The sequence below is a fragment of the Chrysemys picta genome, chromosome 8 (assembly GCF_011386835.1).
Source record: "Chrysemys picta bellii isolate R12L10 chromosome 8, ASM1138683v2, whole genome shotgun sequence".
Taxonomy (NCBI): domain Eukaryota; kingdom Metazoa; phylum Chordata; order Testudines; family Emydidae; genus Chrysemys; species Chrysemys picta.
In genome coordinates, this window is record NC_088798.1 from 9,183,850 (window position 1) to 9,206,321 (window position 22,472).

At 37.6% G+C, this 22,472-nt stretch overlaps 1 protein-coding gene across 7 annotated transcripts in view; it reads left to right on the plus strand.

The window, feature by feature from the left end:
* The window catches only part of ELAVL4 (ELAV like RNA binding protein 4), a 103,932-nt gene that overhangs the window by 21,187 nt on the left and 60,273 nt on the right, over positions 1–22,472 (plus strand). The window contains exon 1 of one of the 7 annotated variants that reach the window (XM_008167958.4): positions 5,184–5,484. The exons of 1 other annotated variant lie outside the window; for it this stretch is intronic. In XM_008167958.4, coding sequence (XP_008166180.1) covers positions 5,437–5,484 — 48 coding nt within the window. In that variant the 5' untranslated portion in view covers positions 5,184–5,436. Of the gene's footprint in view, positions 1–5,183; positions 5,485–5,762; positions 5,914–8,391; positions 8,635–9,179; positions 9,351–13,667; positions 13,688–22,472 lie in introns of those variants that run through there. 5 more of the 7 variants (XM_005284896.5, XM_005284895.5, XM_008167960.3 and 2 more) reach the window with 5 other exon arrangements.

A 22,472-nucleotide genomic window follows, 5' to 3' on the forward strand; every position in this document is an offset into this window, starting at 1 on the left:
TGGATGCCCATCTTGCATTTCTGAAAGTTGACTTTTGACACTTATCCCTGAGACCACTCCCCCGTCCCACCTGTTTGCATTATCTCCATTTTGTCATGAACATGGTCTGGATGTGCCCATCAGTCTCCTCTGAAAATCTCGTGTGCTCCAATCTTCCACTAGCACTAAAACATAACTACCCACTGGGGAACTTTCACATACACAGATATTCAAATACTTGCATCCTCATACCTGAAGCAACTGTAAAGGGTTCGAATTACATACATCTCTTGAATAAAATGAACACCCAGTACAGTAACACTAAATGTTACATATGTGCAAAGAAGCTGAGTTGTGGTTTCTCTGGGAACTGTAAGTGAATCTCTTCGGTTTTGTGTGTCTAAATGCTTAACTTAGTGTTGTATTTATATAGGATTGGGGTGTTTTTTTTGGTTGAATATCCTTACATTCAGAACTTTCTGAATCAGGTAGCTCTGTATCCACAGCTAAAAAGCAACTGGATTTCCAGCGGGAGTCCTAGGATATTTTTCTCGCGCGCGCTCTCTCTCTCACTAAGAGAAATCACAGTGCACCTGATGTAACGTTCCATCACTATCAGAGCTTGCACAGCTGTTTTGTAGGGTCCACAGTTAGGGGTAGAATGAGAGCCAATAATGGCTTCTTACATAGCAGAGTGTGCAGATAAACAAAACTCCCAATACAATCTTACTCTTTTGCTTACTGCTTCTTCTGCTTTAAGCCAAGAATCCTACAATGTACCCTATTTTAGATGATTCCAAAACCTCCTCTTTTTAATACGTGGTGTAGTTATACATAGACCAGTCCTAAATTTCTCAGCCTCCTTAAATACATGTGAATTCCTCAGTTTACCTTAAATACATGTGAATTCCCTAACCTTATAAAACAATTTACCTGAAAACCATTTTAGCATTGCCTAGTCTAGTGCATTGTCTATGATTCCCTAGGTCTCTACTTAGTTTCCAGAGGGCAATCAGTTATTTATTTAAATCATTCAAAGTAGTTAAATTATCCTATCTTATTATAGTTCTATACTGTACATTAATGGTTTAATTAACCATAATTTTTAAAAATCTCACTCAGCCTATTTGTTATTTTTATAATTGTTGCCTGACTATTCATTTCTCTCACCAAATTCACAATTTTTTGAAAGCTTTTGGATGTTGCGCTAAACCTCTAGCTGTTCGTGGCGCAAACCTAGTATCTGTTGTTATATATGTAAGTGTCCTTTTTAGACATGAATTTTTTTAGACATTTCCCCCTTCCCCACAAGCTCTCCAGTGTTGTGTTCTTAATGTAGACTGACTTTTTTTGGAATCAAATTTTGGGTTAGATACCATTGACATTTAGGCTCTTGGTTTTATACTCAATGTGATGGCTTTCACCGTTTGTCATTTGCATGCTCAGTTTTTTTCAAGCTTTCGAAAAACTTTGCAGATGACTTTTAAAATAGGCAGGCATGTGTATATATAAGAAGTTTCCATCCCCTTTGAACATATTTATTTTGTATTTTTATATTTGGAAGAGAATGGGGTACCTGTTCTGATCCTGTAGTGCAGATTTTGTTAAAATTTTGTCATCTATGATGATGTGTTCTTCATGAGTCAGTGCATGTATCCATTTGAGTTGTCTCTGGCTCATCTTGGGCCTGACACTGAGCACTGCTGAGTACCTCACAATCTTCAGAGTTGCGAATGCTCAGACTCTTTCCAGGATCAGGCCCTTGAACACTTTTTTCTTCAAGTTAAATTCTTGGAGTGGACTGGTGGGGAAGTAGTGCTGACACATGAGATCTTTCCCATAGATACTGCATTTCCACACAGATTCTCCAATGACAGCATAGGGCAAACCTTAGTGCTTGCATTGTGTATCTCCTTTTCCAAGTCCATTGTTTGGTGTTGAATCACACTGTGGTTCAACCTTCTCTCTCTACTCCACCCCCAAGAAACAAATTAATATCCTTAGATCCCAAATAAATGTTTGATTTTATATGGTTGTTATAGAAATATCCTAGAAAACAATTCATATACTTCTAAGCTTGCCTACCTAGTCCTCTGTAGAAGAGTGGAAAAGGAAGAGTCCATTGAAAATGGCAGGTTGTAGTTCACAGATAGCAGTATTTAAGTGGCTTGCTATAATCATATTAGGATAGAATTCACCGAATTCTTTATTTTTACACTGCACTAGAATAGACTGTTACTGTTTTTCCCCCCCTCCCCCCTCTTGCTTTGATGATTAGCTTCAAAACTCACCCAGCATAAATGCTAGAGTTCTGCAGCAATGTACTCGGAAACTGGTGTGAAAAGAGTCTGGGTTGGAGTTTTGTGTCCTTGCACATGAAAGCTCTGGTGCTTTCCTAATAGAGTGAAAATGAGACTACTGCTGCTCTATAAGAGGTCTGTTCTAGCCACATTTCTCTGCAGCTTGGCAGATGGTGGCATGTCAATGGTTTCTTATTGATTGGTTGAAATTGCCTCAGGGTAGTAGGAGGAAAGGTCCTTAAAAATGTGCTTCAGGTCCCTTTTTTGTTTGTTTTTTTCTTTTCTTTTTTTTTAAATACATTTATAAAAGATTTCTGTTTAAATCAGAGGAATGGCTGGTAATCAAAATACTGAAGTTATCTGCAAGTAAAAAATAACAGTCCTGAAACCCTTAAATATATTTATCTCCAAGATCAGCAAGCCAAGAATATTTTATTTACTAAATAATTACGTTTCAGTGTTAGAAAAGAAGTGACATTTTTAATTAATATTCAAGACATACGGTGAGTGAGAAAATAAGCTCATTTCATACATCCAGAAATGGATGGAAATAACCTTTCTTCCCCATATAGAAAGTGGGGTGGAAAATTAATATATTCAAGAAGGTTAAATCATAACTGCATCACTTAATATTATTTAACAGACAAAACAGAATATCAGTTGTGTGTGTGTGTGTGTGTGTATATATATATATATAGCTTAACCCAGTGCAAAGTATTTATAGAGACATCCGTGTATGAAAGAATATAGTAGTGTAGGTAATACTATGTATTTGACAAGTCAAAATCACATGTTCATATGGTTTGTCACATTTTAATAAAATAGAACGTTTGGAAAATAACATGACCTTTACTTTCAGTAAATAACCTTATTAGGTTCTGCTCCCACTGAAGCCAGTTGCAATGGGATTTCAGTGGGATTCAGTTCTGGCCCATAATAAATAACACTTGTGTGTGATTTCTTTTTGTTTTTCATTCTTCCCCCACACCACCAATTTGTGCTTTAAACTTTAAAAATGTGAATTGTAAGCTCTTCAGGACAGGGGCTGTCTTTGCTATGATAAGGTAGGTTCATAACTGGTTGGAAAACCATTCCCAGGGAGTAGTTATTACTGGTTCACACTCAAGCTGGAAGGGCATATTGAGTGGGGTCCCTCAGGGATCAGTTCCAGGCCCAGTTCTCTTTAATATCTTCATCAATGATTTAGATAATGGCATACAGAGTACACTTAAAGTTTGCGGACAATACAAAGCTGGGCGGAGTTGCAAGTGCTTTGGAGGATAGGATTAAAATTCAAAATGATCTGGTCAAACTAGAGAAATGGTCTGAAGTAAATAGGATGACATTCAGTAAGGACAACTGTGAAGTACCCCACTTAGGAAGGAACAGTCAGTTGTACACATTCAAAATGGGAAATGACTGCGTAGGAAGGAGTACTGTGGAAAGGGATCTGGGGGTCATAGTGGATCACAGGCTAAATATGAGTCAACAGTGTGACACTGTTTCAAAAAAGCGAACCTCATTCTGAGATGTATTATCAGGAGTATTGTAAGCAAGACACACAAAGTAATTCTTCCACTGTACTAAGCACCAATTAGGCCTCAACTGGAGTATTGTGTCCATTTCTAGGTGCCACATTTTGGGGAAGATGTGGAGAATTTGTAGAAAGTCCAGAGAAGATCAACAAAAATGATTGAAGGTCTAGAAAACATAACCTATGAGGGAAGATCGAAAAATTGGATTTGTTTAGTCTGGAGAAGAGAAGACGGGGGGAGATGGGACATAACAGTTTTCAAGTACGTAACATTTTGTTACAAGGGGGAGGAAGGTAAATTGTTTTTGTTAACCTCTCAGGAGGAGAGCAATGGGCTTTAGTAGCAGCAAGGGCGGTTTAGGTTGGACATTTAGGAAAAACTTCCTAAATGTCAATGTTGTTAAAGCACTGGAATAAATTACCTAGGGGCGTTGTGGAATCTCTGTCATTGGAGATTTTTAAGAGCAGGTTAGACGAACGCCTGTCAGGGATGGTCTGGATATACTTAGTTCTCCCTTCAATACAGGGGACGACTAGAAGACCTCTTTGAATTCCCTTCCAGTCCAATGATTCTATTACGTGTTTATGCAGTATCTAACACAGTGGGCCCCACATCTGATTGAGGTCTTTGGGCACTGCTGTAGAGTATTGAGTGAATTCATAACTTTGTATGATAGTAGAAGCATTCCTTGTTGTAACAGATCTAAAGTAAAACAAAAGAAAATTCTTATGTTTATAGAAATATAGCGATGAGGAAAATTTAGTAAGCATTTCTAAGTCTTCTTAAATTGCTGTTGAAAACGATGATCAGTCTAGTATTTTTTCTGGACTTGTGCTCTGATAGTTTATCATGCGTTTTCTGACTTTTGGTTTAGTTTTGTTTACCATCACAATATTATGTTAAGTAATCTGGTATTTTACCTGGGGAAGTTGTAGTCTGTCTATTCTCCAACTTCCCTCCTGCCCCATGTTTACTATAAATGAATGTTGTGTTCATGTTTACTTGAACCAGTTTGTCATCCTATGCTCAATGTTTTTGCTGTCTTCTGTCAAGAGACCATTTCCACTGGTGGTGTTCCCCTGCTGATTGGGTTTTTTTCATTAAGTTCATTTTTGCCAAATGAAAGGTTTGTGTGTAATTGTGTTTAGGTTCCTTTTTAAGATTTTTTTTTAAAATGATTTGCTAATGAAAGTTCATTGACTTGTTCTTTGTCTTATGGGGAGCAGATGATTGACAAAAGAATGCAAAATATGGGCACTTTTTGGGTTCTATACCACAGCTAAAGACTGTTCCAAGAAAAATCTTTAAGATGGTTATTTGAATCTGTGCACACTGCCCACCTGGTGGTTGTAGAGTGAACTGTTACTGCACAGAATAGTTTAAACAACAGCCATGTTTGGGGCAGGCTAATCTTGCAAAGAGAGCAGTGCATATAACAGGAGTGTACTGTGTGTGAGATAAGGGGAAAATTCAGCTCACTGACTAGATGTTTTAACGTGCGAACTCTAGGGAAATAACATATTGACTATACTGTTGTGCGCAAGAAAATTGAAGAACCCTTTGCAGACAGAGGGCTTGCAAAGGATTCTTTCTGTTTCTCTTAAACCAAAATCTGTGGCAAGATGTTTGAAATCAGCAGGACGCTTAATGCTGCTTTGTTAAATAATGAGGTAATATTTTGTCACTTTTCTGGGCAGCATCTGTTTCTTTTTCCACCTTTTTGAATATGTTTATGAAGGATTCAGTTTATTCTTATGAAAGTAAGAGATTAAAAAATCATTCTTCACTTATTTTTTTTTTCCTTTCAATGCTTTTGGACAATTGGGTTGTCTTTATTTGCGGTTTCAGTCGGCTGCTGTTGCCTAGGACATTATGCCACGTAAGGCTTCTAAACTGCACAGAGTAGGTAGTTATTAACGCTGAATTGGCTTCTGGTATAGTCCATCTGGGCTCTGTATGAGAGAGCTTGCTGGCGGCTACTGATGCTAAGATACCCGCAACCTTTGGGATGTATGCATGGTGTAGAGGGGCTCAGTGATATGAGATCACTTCTTTTAAGGGAAACTGTCATTAATGAGTCAAGAAACTGCTCATTTATGGTAAGGAGGGGGGGGTGGGGGACAAACAGCCCTGTGATTTCATTTTGATATTGGATTAGGTGTTTAAGACAAGTTTCTTTTTGTGGGGATGGAGGCTGGCATAAAAATAAGGCTTTTCTCAGAGGTTTACTGGCTGATTCTGAGAGACTATATTGAGAATTTGATGCTTTACAAATGTGTCACAACTCTGATGCAGTGGTCAGCCACTTACCCTGAAAGATGAATGGTACTATTGGAAACACGATAATAAGGTTGACTTTTTCAACAATAGGATTCTGCCTTTGTCTTTAGAGAGAGGCCTCTGAGGACGTTTGTGCGTTTGTTTTAGTATTCCTCTGAAAGATTTGGTGTGTGGGTTTGTTTTGGTTTTTTGTTTTGGTTTTGGGTTTTTTTTTTTTTTTTTGAAAAGTGATCAGTGTACAAAGTACATGAAATTTTAGTTTTGCAAAACAGCTAATTGTTTAGGACTGCAATGTGAGATTGTTGTTTCAGAAAAATGGCTGAATCTTTTGATATGCATAACATTAATTTATAGCTAACAAAGTGTGCTGAGGTTGAAAAGGCTGAAAAAAAGATTTTTCCATCCCTTGTTCAATTTTGTTAACCCCTGAAGAGACCTTAAGTAAAAATCTTCATTACAAATGAAACTTTCATATTCAGTGTATTTTGGGACCAGAACATATGATGATGTACTAGTTATACAGTATTTTGATGCTAGTGAATTCACTCTAGCATTTTAGTTTGAGTTGCATAGATTGATTTAGGAAACCTATCCTATAACCCAGTGTAATCTTTGCTAGTTTTTGCTAAGCTACAAATGTTTTTAAAACTATTGTGTGATAAGAGAAATCCTCTGCAGCCATGTAAACTATCCATAATAGATGTTAATTGAATTCGGTGTTCACTCCGTGGGTAGGAAAGGTTCATTTATTTTAAATGTTTTTTCTAATGTGTGTTTTCTGCTTCTATGATCCATTTGTATCTACATTATTTAAAAGATTAATATATTTCCTACATTATACTATTTGTTTAGGCTTGACTGGGTTTTTTTGTGCATGTGGATGTTTTAAAGAAATTTTAAAACGTATTGAGTACCCTTTACGAGATTAACAGTTCTGAGTTAATATTTGTACTTTAAAAAAACTTTCCCCAAAATGTTAATTATATATTGGCGTGGGGTAGGTTTGTGGTGTTTCATAAAACCATTTCTTATTTTCTGCAGTGAAGAGCTAAATGAGCATATATCATGGCCCATACTAGCGTTCTCCGCAGCTTTTACCTTTCTATCTGTTCCGAAATAGAAATATTAATAATTATATTGGACATTTTTAAAAAATATTTTCTTTTTACTGTACACATCAAAGATAAAACTAACTGATTTAAATATCAATATTACATAGATTAAAAATCGGTAGTTTTAGATTAGATAAACGTTAATCTCAGGTTAGATGTAAAAACAGGATGCCATGCCTTGTTATCTTGGCTACCATGTATAAAATCAACAAACCCCTAAAATATTTCCCTTTTGAAGAAGAGGGGGAATATAAATGTTTCCTAATTAAGAGAATTTTCAAAAAAGTTGCCATAGTGGAGAGTTTGTGAAATATTGCTGTTTATAATTGGTGGTTTGGTGCTTTGTCTGTGGAAGCAAGCAAAGGATAAGTGAGTGTGTTTCTTACAAAGTTAAAGCATGTTGCTTATTACAGTTGAAAAATAATTTCATTTCAATGCCCAGGTTTATTTAGCACTTCCTTGTAAAGCAAGCAAGTAATGAAGTGAGATACCTGGATAATTATAAAATACTACTTTTATTCTGGTAAAATGTGCTGGTAAGTAGATATTTTGTTTTAGACATATAATCAAGTGCAAGTAATATCAAACCTGCCTTTAAAACTATATATCCATTTGAAAGTCTCTTACTGCAAAAGGAAAAAAAATGCTTTATTATGAAAATCAATAGTACCTGAGAATAAATGCAGTTAAAATGCACATTAAAGTGCTTTTGTCATATCTTTAAGCCTAGAGGCACATCATTAAATATGCATTTTTCCGGAAAGCAACTGTCGAGAAAGATAAGGTGGTTAAAATACTCCAGACCTCAAAGCCACGCATGCAAGAGGTAAGAGGTTGCAGTCATTGAAGCATGGCTGAGGTATGGCACCTCCATGATGGAGGTATATAAACTGTAGATATGGCCTGTAACTGTTACTGTACTTCTGGGGTAGGGAGAGATAAAATACACGTATATGTGTTGCTTTTTCAACTGGGCCTTAATTACTAGACACAAGCAGCAGTTCAGAAATCTGGTCTCTGTTGTTGTAGAGGTCACCAAATCATTAACATTGTCAATCTGGCAGTAGCTAATTTCAATAGCACCTGATGTTGCAACGCCTCCTTTAGTTTCCCTAGCCAATCAGATCCTGGCTTCAGCTGACAGATGGTCCCATAAATGGATGTAAAAAGGAGAAGCTGCAAGCCAATTTCAGTAAGGCTCTGTTCAGTTGTTCTTATCTACATCCTAGAATCGGGGGCTTCAACACACTGTGCTTTTTTTTATTATTATTCTTTTGCTGCACAAAACGTCTGCACTGTGCTTTGTGGATTTTTTTTTTTTTTTTTTTTTTTTTTACAAAAAAAAAATTAAATCCCTGAAACCATAGCAAATCTTTAGAAGAGTTGAAGCTTTTCAAGACCCAATATTTGCCATTAAGAATGGTTATGGTAGGTATTAGTAGATTTAAAATCTGTTTATAGTAGTTATATATAAATAGATAGATATATAACATAGATTTCCCCAAATCTGCATCTTTATCAGTCTGTTTTCACATGAGTTTAGTTGCTATGACTGGTTTGTTTCTACATTATGTATCTCCGTCTCTCTCTCCCCTTTTCTTTCTCTCTCTCCTATTTAATGCCTGCATATCCTTTAATAAAGGATGTACGTTGTCATTTTTAAGGTCATTGTGATTTCTCTCAGAATAAAGAAAGAGCTGATTTCTAACGTGAGGCTGTGTGTGGCTAACTGAAATGCTGAAAAAGAGGGGGTTGTTTTGGGTGGGGAGGTAATTAATTTCCACATTCACATGTTGGAAATACAAATGCAGAGCAGAATCCTTGGAAAAAAGCCTCAAGACTGGTAATTTTGTTTTGGTGGACTGCGCAGCAGGTATGGTAATTTTTTAGAGTGATTTATATGAGCTTCAGTAAATGCTGCATATTGTATTTCAAAGAGTTTCCTGTCATGACCTCATAAAAAGAGGAGGAGGCTTGTATGTGTTGCAGCGCCTAGTATATGTCGATTTTGTTGCATCGTTGGGCAGCAGTACTGTAAGAAGGAATGTCAGCTTTTACATAACGTTCTTTTTGCTTTTGACACTGTGAGGGGCTGCAAGGGTCCATCTTTGTGATCACAGATGGAGTGGAATGGCTTGAAAATGGTAAGTGAATGCTGAGAGACTGTTTATAGGTTTCATACTGCTTATATGTGCCTCATGAATTTCTTTTGTTCAGGATAGCAGATTGTGAGTCATAAATAAAATTACAGGTCGTTGTTTATTTTTTAGGATCTATCTATCTTTAATGTATCGAAGTGTGATGGCACTGCACGCTGATTCCATTGAACATTACATTTCAGTCAAGCAAGGATGGTCTCGGCTGACAGTCACGGTGTCATTGTACTGTATGACCATCAGAGCAGGCAGCAGCTCATGCCTTTTCATCGTCATTTGGGTTACACGAGTGTTAAATTAAATCCAGATCTAATAACTGCATGTAAAAATTAGGTATTTTGTTTGTTACAAGCTAATACTATCGTGAAACAGAATGGTGTTTTGGAGGTTTTTTTTTTTTTTAAATATTGAAGGAAGTCAAAGCAATCCATTTATGTAAAAATAGTATTTCTATTTTTAGAGTATTCTTTTGGCAGGAATCAGAAATAGTCGACTCATTCCTCCTTTATGTTTTCCTTACAGATTGTGCAAAATGGCATGATCAAATACAACTATTACAGACTTTGAATTTTACAGAGCACTGCTATTCATTGGGAGAAAAATCTTCAAAATTCAAATCACTCTTGCTAGTTTTGTTTCAATTAAACATTCTGCAGACTTTCACTTTGGATATTTATTATATCTGGGATACAAAGCTACGGTCTTTTCACATTCTTATAGGATTGTCTTTTGTCTAGCTGCTTGTTTTGATGGGTGTAAAACAAATAAGATTAGACTGAGCAGCCGAACTGAAAGCGATAGCTGGGAGGAAAAGCCAATGAAAGGTTGCCGGGGAAACGAGCATAGGGGAAGCTGAGTGGGGGAGCAGGTGGCAATCATGTGGGAATACTGCAAACAGTGTTTTTTAAAAAAAAAAAAAAGAAAAGAAAAAAAAAGGCAGGGGCTACCTCGATTATCTTTGCTGTTCTTTGTGGCAGTCACAACTTTAATTATTCTTTATAAATAGGCGTTAATTACATTTCTGGCTCCGGCTTACAGTGATTTCTAGAAATCTATTTTTAAGCATCTGTTCTTTCTTCTTTCTAAAAGAGGGTTATCTCTTTTTTTCTTCCTGCTGTGAAATTGTACGTGCAAAAAATAGTGAGGAATCCTGTGAGGCAGTATTTTAGAAAAATGTAAATTATATTGAATGAAGTTGACAGAGGTATAATAGTGAACTCCCACAGCTGATTGCTTCTGCAAATCATTGCTTAGAATTTTCCAGCAAATGTCCCTATGAGAACAGTAGGTAGAATGAATTTACCTTAAGCAGTGATTTTGTGTTAAGTGATATTGGTATTTTTACGTAGTCAGATGGTTCTATGGCAGAATAATCAGTTCAAGTGAGTTCATCATATCCTGCAGTTTATGCGCTAAGCAGAAATTTCCTGAAATAATGAAGCTGTACTCCTCTTCTTCACTAGCCTCACCTCTGCCTGCTATAACAATATCCACTTTCAATTTCAAGCTGTGTGTGTTGGCTTTAGGTTTTAAAGAAAACCTATATATTTTGCTAGTTATGTTCTCTCATGATATAGGGCACACAGTAATGTGGAATAGCAGAAGTACATCTTTAAACAAGGTTGTGGGTGCCGGAAGTGTTTAAAAAGCATAGTAGACTTGTAGGTGATAGAAGGTAGCGTAAAAGGTATAAAAAAATGTGGTTGCCCAGAAAGCGTTCGTCTGTCACACATCAGGAGGCACAAGAGATGCGTACCACGGGCAAAGAACACACCCTTCTGTCTTTAAAAATTTCAGATTTTTAGTTTAGTCCTTTCTTCCATGCGTGATTACTTAGAATATTTGATTCAAATGAGAATATTCATATTAGGAAGTTTAAAAAGAATATATGAGAAATTAAATCACCCTTTTAATTTGCTCTCTTCAGTAATGCTTCTGCTGCAGTCTGTTCTGTAGAGAAGTAATTGAATGACCCTCTGAAAACTGCACAGCTTTTCGCTGTAGGGGAAGAAAAATCATAAGTGTGTGTAACATATATAAAGTGTGTGTTGTGTGTGTGAATGCATGCATATAAATATAGTATATACAAGAATATATGTATGAGAGAGATTAAAATTTTAATTCTGTACCCAAAACATTGATGATACATTCTAAAGCTGCTGAATTTGGTTATGAGAATAAATTAGAATGGCTTTGATCATACATAGCTGCATTTTTTTGAGTGTCGGCAACAGTTAATACAGTTACATTTTTGTTCAATTTGGTATTTTTATGTACGTTTCCTGGCACGTGTTTCTGCCACTGTTCTTTCTCTTTTCTTTGTCTTAAGATTATATTGATGAACATAGCCTGCATGTAGATAGTGTCAGTCTTCTCTTCTTTCACATGAAAGATCACATAGTAGACCCTGAAGTAGGAAAATAGCTATTAAATAGTGAAATTTCATGCAAGATTGCCAGATATATAATAGTAAAACCATAGAACATAAAACCTTTTATTTTTAAACAAAAATTGGAGAATATGTAGCTATCTTTTAAACATGGGCATTTTTGTGAAATTGTAGTCTTGCTAAAAAAAGGGGATTTTACATTCAGATATTGATGGAAGAGAAACACCAGCTACCAGTTTACAATTCTTTCTATTACTATGCACCTTACTAATCAGGTTTCCATGTTAGATACAGATATGCTCCTCCACAGTTGACTGGCTTGATAACCTTTGCTTTCCTTATCTTTATTAATTTTACCGTTCTGAGCTTTCTCAGATGAAGAAAACCCCAGTTGTTATTGACAAAGGAAGGTTAAAAATGAACTGCAAAGTGTTCGTTTGAAAATCCCATTTGAATGGGTATGAAATAGTCTTGACCATCTAGACTTGGTCCTGTTAAATATTTGATTCCTATTGGAGAAAATCTAGTTGTTGCAGAAATCTTGCATATTTTTTGTCTTTACTTAGGATTTTTTTAAAGGAATGTCCTCTAGGTTACATTACATTCTCAAATCTTCCTTAGTTAGTACGCTGCTGGAAATGAACATTATTTTCTGCACATAATAGTCCTACCACTTGAACATTATCTTGTGGTGGACAGTAGCTCCAGATTGTGTATGAAATAAGTTATTAGTACTTCCCATATTCTGATAGGGGGGGTTTGTCGTGTTCCTTGGTAATTTGCACTTTCAGAAAATTTCAGCAAACACCCCAGGCAAGAAATGGACAGTGATAGAGAATATTATATATATATATGTGGAGGTGCACAGATCTTGACAAATCCACTTGTCTGTTTCAGCAATCTGTGGCCACCAGACAACTAATTTACATGCCTGGACGTGTTAAAATGTACATTTGTTTGTCTGTGGGACAGCTGACTGGATACACTCCGATGCACTGGCAAATACTGCAATGCAGTATTTTTTTCAATGTCATTGGGGTTTTTGGGGAGAAGGGGCGCAAGGAATCTTACTGTAAGCAGGTCAACATTAAAAAGCCTGGCACCTTTGATGGTGATAGGCCATACTTCATGAAATTTGCTAATCCATGTAAGAAAGGAAAGTCACCCCTCCCCTATTACTCCCTCTCTTTCCAAGATAGATGGAAAGAGAGATGAGTGTGCATGTATTTATACATGCGTGTTTGCGTGTGTATATTGTCACACCTCGTTTTTACAACATAGTGTAAAAAAATACCAGGGTTTTTATGAGAACGGAAAGGGCATTCTCCAAATGTCGTACATTTCGTTCATATGGTGCAAAGGTCCATAGTTAACATAAACCTCTGACTTCTAAACTACCTGAAAGGCTTTACTGAGGTGCATATTTTATCTTGCTAAAATATTAACCCAAAATCAGAACATTGTTTCTATTCAACAAGTACAGTATGTATAGTCCTAGTACAAATAGTATTTACTGTGTATGTGTACCCAGCCTTTGTATCTGAGTGTTTTTAACCGTTGAAATGATGCAACGGGAAGGTGGTGGGGAAAAGGGGTATTCAAATACTTCTTGCTTTCTTTTGTTCCCTTCTTTCAAATGATCCATCTTTACTTTCTAAAATTCTGGAGTATTTTAGGTACACGGGGCTTTTATAGGTCACTAGCTTTACAACTAGAAGAAGGAGGGGGAAAAAGGGGGGGAGGAAGAGTCTGTGTGTCACAGACAGTAATTGTCTAAAATTAGCCATCTAGAAAAGGAAGGAAAGGCTTGAAGGAAAGAGAATGAGGCACAAACATGTGAAACTGCACAGTGCTAGTCTGAGACATCATGAGTGATGAATCTGAACTAGTGCAGTGCGGTGATGCCCATTAATTTCTCAGAACCTTGACTTTGCAGGTTTGTTACTTACTTTGTTGTTCACACCTTTAATTATAACCAGTTTTGGATGATAGCTTAGAGCACCAGAGATGAGACCTTTTGTTTGTTGTTTACGTAATTAAGTATTCAGACAGTGTTCACAATAGCTTTGGAACATCAGTGTTAGAAATCAAGTAGTTTCAATTGAGATTATAATAAGAATACGCTTTTTAATTTTCATAACCATTTGATACTGTAACATTTACAGTATTTGCATATGTTCATTAAGAATTTGCTCTGTGGTACTGCTGTTAGGTTTATTTTTATTTTTCTGTAATGACAATCTGTGTTTGCCCTAGTCATTTTAGAGCTTTTATGTATATCTTTTCTTTGGGGCCCCATAAAACAAGGAAGAAGCGGAGAAGCATTCTTACCCATTGTTCTGCCCTTGATTGTGTCTTGCACGAAGACTTTCTCCCCAATGAAGAAGGTAATCTATAAGAGCCAGGAAATGCTGAGAACCAGTAAGGAATCCTTAATTAAATTGGATGAAAAGAGAGTGAGAATGTTGAAGAAATAAGGTCAGCTAAATGGGGATGTGCGCTTTCTGGAAACTCTGTGCAGCTACACAGTAAAATGCAAGGCTGGCTTTGACAATATTTGGAGTGGTGATGTATCAAATGCTGTAGTACTCTTTTGTTGCTAAGGCGCACACAGTTGTGTCAGACATTCTTCTGTGATTGGGGAAAAAAATATGTCCTTGGCCTGAGAAGTACTTTTAAAAAACTAAAAAAAAAAAAAAAAAAAATTATTTTAAGTGGTTTATATTGCTAGTAAAAATTTCATAGGATGCTGCTGGCACTTTTCACTGTCTGGAGACATGTACTGGTACTGTATCATGAAAGACTTGGTAGCAGTGTAGTGGCATTTCAGCACCTATAAATCTTGATAATAAAGGAAGTGCTATGTCATATGTTTGCTTTGGAACAGCTGCAAATGAATGTTGAAGTTCTGTGCAAGAAAGTTCTATGCAAAAAGCTTTCCTGTTCACCTAAGTGATACCGAACGTGGGCAGTGATGCTTCTGGAGGCGTTCCAATAGCAAAAGTCCTATAATTCCAGTCGTTTCACAGCATCGTGGGTGAATTTGTAGAATGATGGAAGGAGACTCAAACACCTTCCCCTAGTGTTAGCTCTCTCAGAAACAGCTGATCAGAATGTTGACCTGTCTCACCCATTGTGTAGAGACCTAGAAATTTGCTAGCAGAGCAGGTAATTGAATCATACTGTTTAACAGCCATGGGCTTTGCATGTTGGCCTATAGTATGTTGATACTCATTTAGAACAGTCTGTTTTTCTAAGCAGCCAATCAAAGACCCTAAGTGTTTTTCTAGGATGCACATGAAAAACAACAGACTGACTTGAACTTTTTAAGGTGTCTTTTTCTGAAGACAGCAGTAGGAAATAGAGCTATAATGGTAAATTACAGCAACAAGTGATATTTAAAAGCTTCTGAAGCTGGATGGTGGATGAAGGAAGTTTGTTTTTTTTTCCTATCGAATCTTTCTTTATTACAGTACTTTTAAGCAGCAAAAGACTACAATTCCCACAATTTATAATTTTAACTATAACTGACTCATCCTGTAATATGTTGTAATGCACCCAACCAGAATATAAAGTTCTGGGAATTGTAGTCTTTAATATTAATTATCTGTGTCGCCGCATTATAATACAGACAGTACAAATCCCAGAAGGCCCCATTTTTCCAGTAATGCCAAAACAAAAGTGAAATTTGTGACTGTCAGAATTATTGTCTTTATAGTAATCTTTCTCAACAGTTGATTTCCCTTGTATTTTTTTTCGTGTGTGAAAAGTGACTCCTCTTCTATTTAGTATATGTACATTAGGTTCATGTAAGAATCACTAAACTTTAGCCATTCTTGTTTTTGTTCAGTGGGCAGTTTGATTTTTAAACCTTCATATCTAATTTATGTTTATAAGGCTGGAAATCAACCTGATTACAGTCATTCTGATTTAAAACAAAAAAATGCACGGTCAAAATACTAATGAATTGCAGTACTTAGTTGTATACTAACTAGCGGCCTACTCCTGTTTCTGTTATGTTAATGTCAAAACTCCCATTGACATCTGCGATTCAGGATCAGGTCCTAAAACGTTCACAATGGTCACAGTTTAAGAAGTCCATGTTTACCAAGTTCCTATATTGTGGTGAAGTGCTAACACAGTATTATGCACTCAGAATAGGAAATCATTTCCAGCTTTCAGATACCCGAATTAATTGTTCGTAAGTGGGAAATTTTTTATTACTGTCTTTGTATTCATCTTTTGCTATTGATAATCCTTGACTTTCTACTGCTAATCAGTAACTTCCTTGCTCTTCTTTGTCCAACATAGACTGCAAGCACCTTTGGGCACCTGTCTTGTAAAGCATCATGCACGCTTATGGCACTGTAGAAATAATAATGTATAGACACAAAGACTTCATAAATAAATGCAGTTTTAATACTGTTCTTAGAGATCTTTGTTCCAAATGAAGATCCTGGCAGTACGTGTGTAGGGAAGATACATTTTAGCAGAATTCATGAATGCTAGAAACTCTTCCTAATGTGCGTGTGCCAGCTATGCTGTGGCAATATTGCTGTTAATTTCCTTACTGTAAGAACAGCTGTTCCAGGAAATGATCTCTTTGCTTGATATGGAAAGTCCTGGAAAATTCAATACAGAGTTACTGTAGTGGTTGCAGCAGTTCTTAATATGACCAGTGATGGAAACTAACTCTTTAATCTGCAGAGTAACTTATTCTTCTTTAGAATAACTGGGGCAGGACAAACGTAATATTTTCTGCAGTTTCTTATACTCAGTGAGAGATTTCCTGAGTGCACTTCAGAATTTGACATTGTGTTTGATAATTTATAGAGCACAGTTTATATTTAACCGTAAACACACTAATCCAAGAAAAAAGTATATTTTTAGAATCTTTTATTGTCAGTACTTGTTATGACCTAGCTACTGAAGGAAATATTCATATATATGTTAAGACATTTACTTAAAAAAGAAAAGGGGGAAAAACTGGGGTTAATTGTCATCAACCCATCTTTGCTGTCTTCAGATTTATAATGGTTTATTTGTTTGTTTATCAACATTTGAAACATCATTTGGAGCATTAATGCACAACCATTTTAGTCATGCAGGAACCAAAATTTTTCTACAATGTTTTTGCACCAGCTTAGATGCTGGCATGATGCTGTTTACCCTCAGCAGGCAGAGATGGAAAATATTTTTAAGTGATGCCATGCCACCTACATGGCCCTAACTTGTTTTCCTTTTCCCACATGGGTGAAACACCCTGATTGCCCAAGCTTTGTAAACAACTTCAAATAGTCCATCTGGCTGAGACCAAAGGGTCATTTGAATCTTGCTGAATGTTACTGACATTGTTAACCAAAGGAAAGGAACCTGGCTTTGTGGTTTTGAGCCTTCTATGACATCAAGTTAAAAATATGTCGCTGTTAAAAAATATTTTCCATCTCCATCTGCTGGAGATAAATGGCATTGTGATGTTCAGTAGGTTGCTTCCTGATGTGATATCCTAGGCTGTTATGATACCACCTAATGGCAACAACATATTAATTTATTTATAGGCATTTATGGGGCACAAAGGTTTCTTTTGGTTGGGAGTGAATAGGCAGGTGGACAAAACATAGGATGTATTTGATTAGATTCCCCATTGCTTCTAGATGATCAGGTGGCAGCAGTGAAAGTCTGCTCTTTTCAATATGCATCTGGCTGCACCCTTTCTCTTGGATGTGGACTTTGCCACTTTGATTAATGCTTTTGTCACCTCTAGATTGGACTTCTGACTTGTGCTTCACATACAGCTAAACCATAAATCCATTTGGAAGCTGCAGTTAGCTCGGGGACAGCAACATGTTGCAAAAGAGTATCCCACCATGAACACGAGGCTGATGTCCTATGAACTGCACTGGTTGCCTGTTGGCTTTCACATAAGATCTTGCATGTTGCCTTTGACCTATGAATCACTAAATGCCTTGGGACCCCAGTCTCTCTAAGGCTATGCCTCTTTCTCACAGTTGAAATCAACAGAAGTGTTGGGGGAGGCCTTTTAGTATAGAAGAAAAGACGCCTCCCCCTGCGGGTTTTGGTTTTTTGGGGGGTTTTTTTGTTTTTTTTGTTTTTGTTTCCCTGAGGCTTGCTCAACTTTGAAATTTTACTCTTCCCCATAGTTTGAAATAGTTTGACTTTTTTGACTTCACGGTGTACTGCAAGCCCACCTTTTTGAGGAGATATTTGGAGAGAGCAGAGGGTGATAGGGGTGGAATTTTCTTTGGAAATTTGGGGGAGGGGAGGTTTTGATATGGCTTGTGTCATGTTTCGCTGTCTGGTGGCTGTAGGTAGAATCATAGATTTTTAAGGCCAGAAGGAATCATTATGATTATTTAGCCTGAACTGTAGGGGGTAGGGAGGTATATGCCATTGTGTTGTCTCTTAATGATAGTGTAATATATCTTTAACTGATGCTAAGGTTGCTTACAGCCCAGCATAGGATTTCTTTCGTGTGTATGATTTTTAAATGTAAATAAATAAAATATTCTTCTCCTTGAAGTGTTTCACAGTCCAGTGGCTTGAAATTCTTCTCATTTAGTGTATACTATAAATATTTATTCTATAATGTAGATTGTGAGAATGAACTTAGATGTAGGGGATATATGTAATGGTAGGGTATTCCTAGCTTTTTTTGCCACCAGATAGTCTTCAGATATTCAGCTTTTGATTATCAGTATGTGACCCTTTGCTTTGCAGTAGCTTCAATATTTATTTATTTACAGTATTCAAAATTTAAAAATTTGGGCACCCTGTGTGCGCTACAGAAGCAGGAATCATTCTCCATAAAAATATCATCAGTTTCACAAGCAACATCAGCATGACACGAGATCCTTGCAGTATGGATGAGTTATAAATGGAAGTTAAAAGCAAGTATATTCCTACTCTAGAACTAATCCAATAAGTTTAGATTCCTTAATATTGAACAAATAAGAGTACTGCCAATTCAGAACACGCTAACTTTCCTGATGGAAGAGATGTGACTTGCATTGCATCAGATCATGTCTTATTTTGCCCCGGTCTGCGCCTCTTAGACCTGAAAGCAGTAGTTGTTGTTGCAAGAGGGAAAAAAGTTCACACATCTACTAAGGTTCTCTAGATGTAGTTACTGCTATGTTTTCATTAAGGCTCTGTTGAAAGTAAAGTTTAGACTATGTTGGACAGAACTGGTGCAGTGCATGTGTGGATACGCCATCAATTTCTGCATAACGTAGGCCTTCATGTAAACGAAATACATAAAGGTAACATTTTCAAAAATGCCTATGTGACTTAGAAGCCCATGTCCCACTGAAATAGAATTAGGCTCCTAAATCACAAAAGAGCCATTGAAAATTTCACCTTTTGTTTGTACACCTTGGTATTAATTCCAGCAGCAGGGGTTCTTAATAAGATGATGTTCATGGACCTAGCAGGTTCCTGGGACCTGTTTCCACAGCTCAAAATCACATTCAAATCTCACTGGTGCTTAGGTAGCAGTTTCTGCCTGGCCTTTTTAATACTTAGTCCTGCTGTGAGTGCAGGGGACTGAAGTAGATGACCTCTCGAGGTTCCTTCCAGTCCTACGATTCTCTTCTGAACCCTGTGTTCTTTATTGGCCTTCGGCTACTATGTATCTCTCCAAACTTTTAAAACCCAAACTATATAGCTATATAATATGGGGTTCTCTGTTTAAACCTGTGGGTTGGGAAAGAGTTTAGAGTAGACGATTCTTAAAAGGAAAAAAGATATTAAAAACTTGGGGCCACAGTGGTGCTATGTCAGTCTTTTCCAGCTGGGGACTTGGCCTATTATATTTGTGCAACATGCACGCACACACAAAACAAACATGAAAAGTTGGTAACTTAATTAAAAACTAACAGGAAACTGAACTAATGGGTAGAGATTAAGAATCAAATGCATAACAGCTTAGTATCAAAAAACTAAAAGAAAACAAAAAAGGATGAAATAGTCCTGCTTCTTTGCCTGTGCTTTTGTATATATTTAGTTTGTAAGCACTTCAGGGTAGAGACCTGTCTTATGTCTCTGTCTCTAGCACAGGAATGGGCAAACTTTTTGGCCCAAGGGCCACATCTGGGTATGGAAATTGTATGTCGGGCCGTGAATGCTCATGAAATTGGGGGTTGGGGTGTGGGAGTGGGTGAAGGCTCCGTCTAGGGGTGAGGGCTGTGGAGTGGGGCCAGAAATGAGGAGTTCAGGATGCCGGATGGGGCAGGAATGTGGGAGGGGGTCGGGGTGCAGGCTCCGGGGGCGCTTACCTCAAGGAGCTCCCGGGAGCAGCAGCATGTCCCTCCTCCGGCTCCTACACGGAGGCATGAGCAGGCGGCTCTGCACGCTGCCCTCTCCGCAGGCGCTGTCCCTGCACTCCCCTTGGCTGCAGTCGCCGGCCAGTGGGAGCTGCGAGGGCTGAGGTTACCATCTTGCTAGCAAGCACAGAGTGGAAATACACTGCTGGTTAATGTAGCCTTTTAAGAGTTCATGGATAGATCAAAAGGAATAGTATAGTCAATAGGAGACCTCTTTTCCCTTTATAGCATTCACTGCCTAACATAGGTATAATCTTTTGGGGAAGAGGGGGGAAAATCCCAGGATACAGTGTGGCTTGGAGCACCTGATCAAGGAAAAATTGGCTTGCTGGTTATGAGACTTTTTTTTTTTCTTCAGAGCTCTCTTGTCCTTCAGATGCAACTTGAAAGAACAAGTAGTATATTAAACACAAAAAAACCGGAGGGAAATGAGGTGCAATATGGTATGATCAAAAAGCTGATAAAACTCTTAGGTAGAGCATAACCTGACTTCAGCATGCAAGCTTAGCAAAATGAAAGAAAGGGTAATTGAAGAAGAATGAGGTTTGTTTTAGGGGCAGTGGAGCCCGACCTTGGATTCCTTTGTTCTAATTGATAGAATGTAGGGAACTTTTCGTGTGTGTAGCCCCATGACCTTCTGGGAGAACTAAGTGGTTAGATTCTAGGGCAGAGTAGCCAATGTTATAAGTGTCCTGACACAGAACCAGGTCAGCTTTGTTATGGTCTCTGGCATTTTGTTATGATCAGAGTAGAGGATTTTAACCTCAGTTATTGTGTCACCGTTACCGCAGTCTGGGTGGCTCCTTTTTTGCCATGCTGTGTACTTAGCTGTGGCATCTCTTCTAAACCTCAATTCCAGTAAATTCAGGGCTGTATTCTCCATCTCTGACTTTAGTGGCATAAAAGATGGAAGGCAAATTTCAGTGAAACCAGTCCAAATAGAAAAGGTAATTCAGACTCTGCTTTCCACCAACGAAGTAGATTCCCTTGGTGAAAAGAGTGACTAACTTTGGTTCAGATGCAGGTAGGTCACCCATTATAACTTCTTAGCCATTCCTTCCTGCATAATGTACAAAACCTCAGAAAGTTGTTTCATGCTTGAGTCCAAACTTGACATTTGCAAAGTACTAAAAATAGAACCACATAGAATTGGAACTTTAGAAAAATGGAGACACTCTTTGTGGCCTCATCAAGAAGTGAAGAAGTTGCAAATGGGTATTAATATCCTGCATAATGGAGGCACGTAAGGACAAGAAAAGAGATTCTGCGAGGTTTAAATGGCACACAACAGCAGAAGTCACATCCTGCTTTGGAAGAAAACAAAGGCTTTATTCTCAGACATAGGCAAGGCTGTAATTTAACAGTAGGTTCCTGCATGTCTTCAGAAATTGCTGCAGACATGACAGAGCACATGTAGCACGTGGTTGGAAAGCTAGGCTAGTGGTTTTACCCCATCTCTGGCAGTTGGGCTGCTGATAGCACTTGGGGTTCTGACTTGTGTGGAATTGTATAGCAGGTGCAGGGTCTTGTACTTCTTGGCCATCCCCAAAATCTCTGTGGAGAGAGGTAGAAGCCATATGGAATGTGTGATGTACCTATTTAGTCTCCTCTACATAGTGGAAGGACATGTATCCTATCCTTTGAGAATGGCTTCTTTGACTAGTTAATCTGTTGTGCAATATGTTGTCTAATGACAAGGTAGTTATGAGAGTCTTAGATTTTCCATCCTATTCAAACAGGCAGAGTATCTGTAGAGGCCAGTATCCTTTGGGAACGAGACACAATGAAATGTATAGTAGGAACAAATGTTGAAGATAAAGAGCCAGATTTGGCCCATTGTGGGTTTTTTTGGCCCATTGGTTCCAGTGTTGGAAAAGAGCTTGGAGGAAAGATGCTCTTGTGATTAAGACACTGGACTGGAACTAGGGAGATCTGGATTCAAATCCTACCTCTGACACAGACTCTCTCTATGACCTTGGACAGGTCATTTAATAATTCCTTTCTGCTTTGGTTTCCCCTTCTGCAAAATGGGGGGTGGGGGTGGGGGAGACAATATACTTTTTATTTCACTCCCACACTACTAATAGTATGTTTAGGGCAGGATAGTGTCTCTCTGTTTGTACAGTGCCTGGTATGAGAACACTCTGATCTCAGATCCTCGGGTACTACTGTAATATAAATAGTATTACTAATAATTTTTATTTTCTTTGCACTGGTAGGTGCATCACAGATGATGGGAATGTAAAAATAAACAAAAAAACCCTCGACACCTCTGAGTATCATTTTAATGTTACAAACATTTTTGTCCTAAACAAGTTTAGCCATCTAGAAAGAAGAAAACTATTTTATTAAAATGAAGCTTTTCCTTTTAAAATTAAT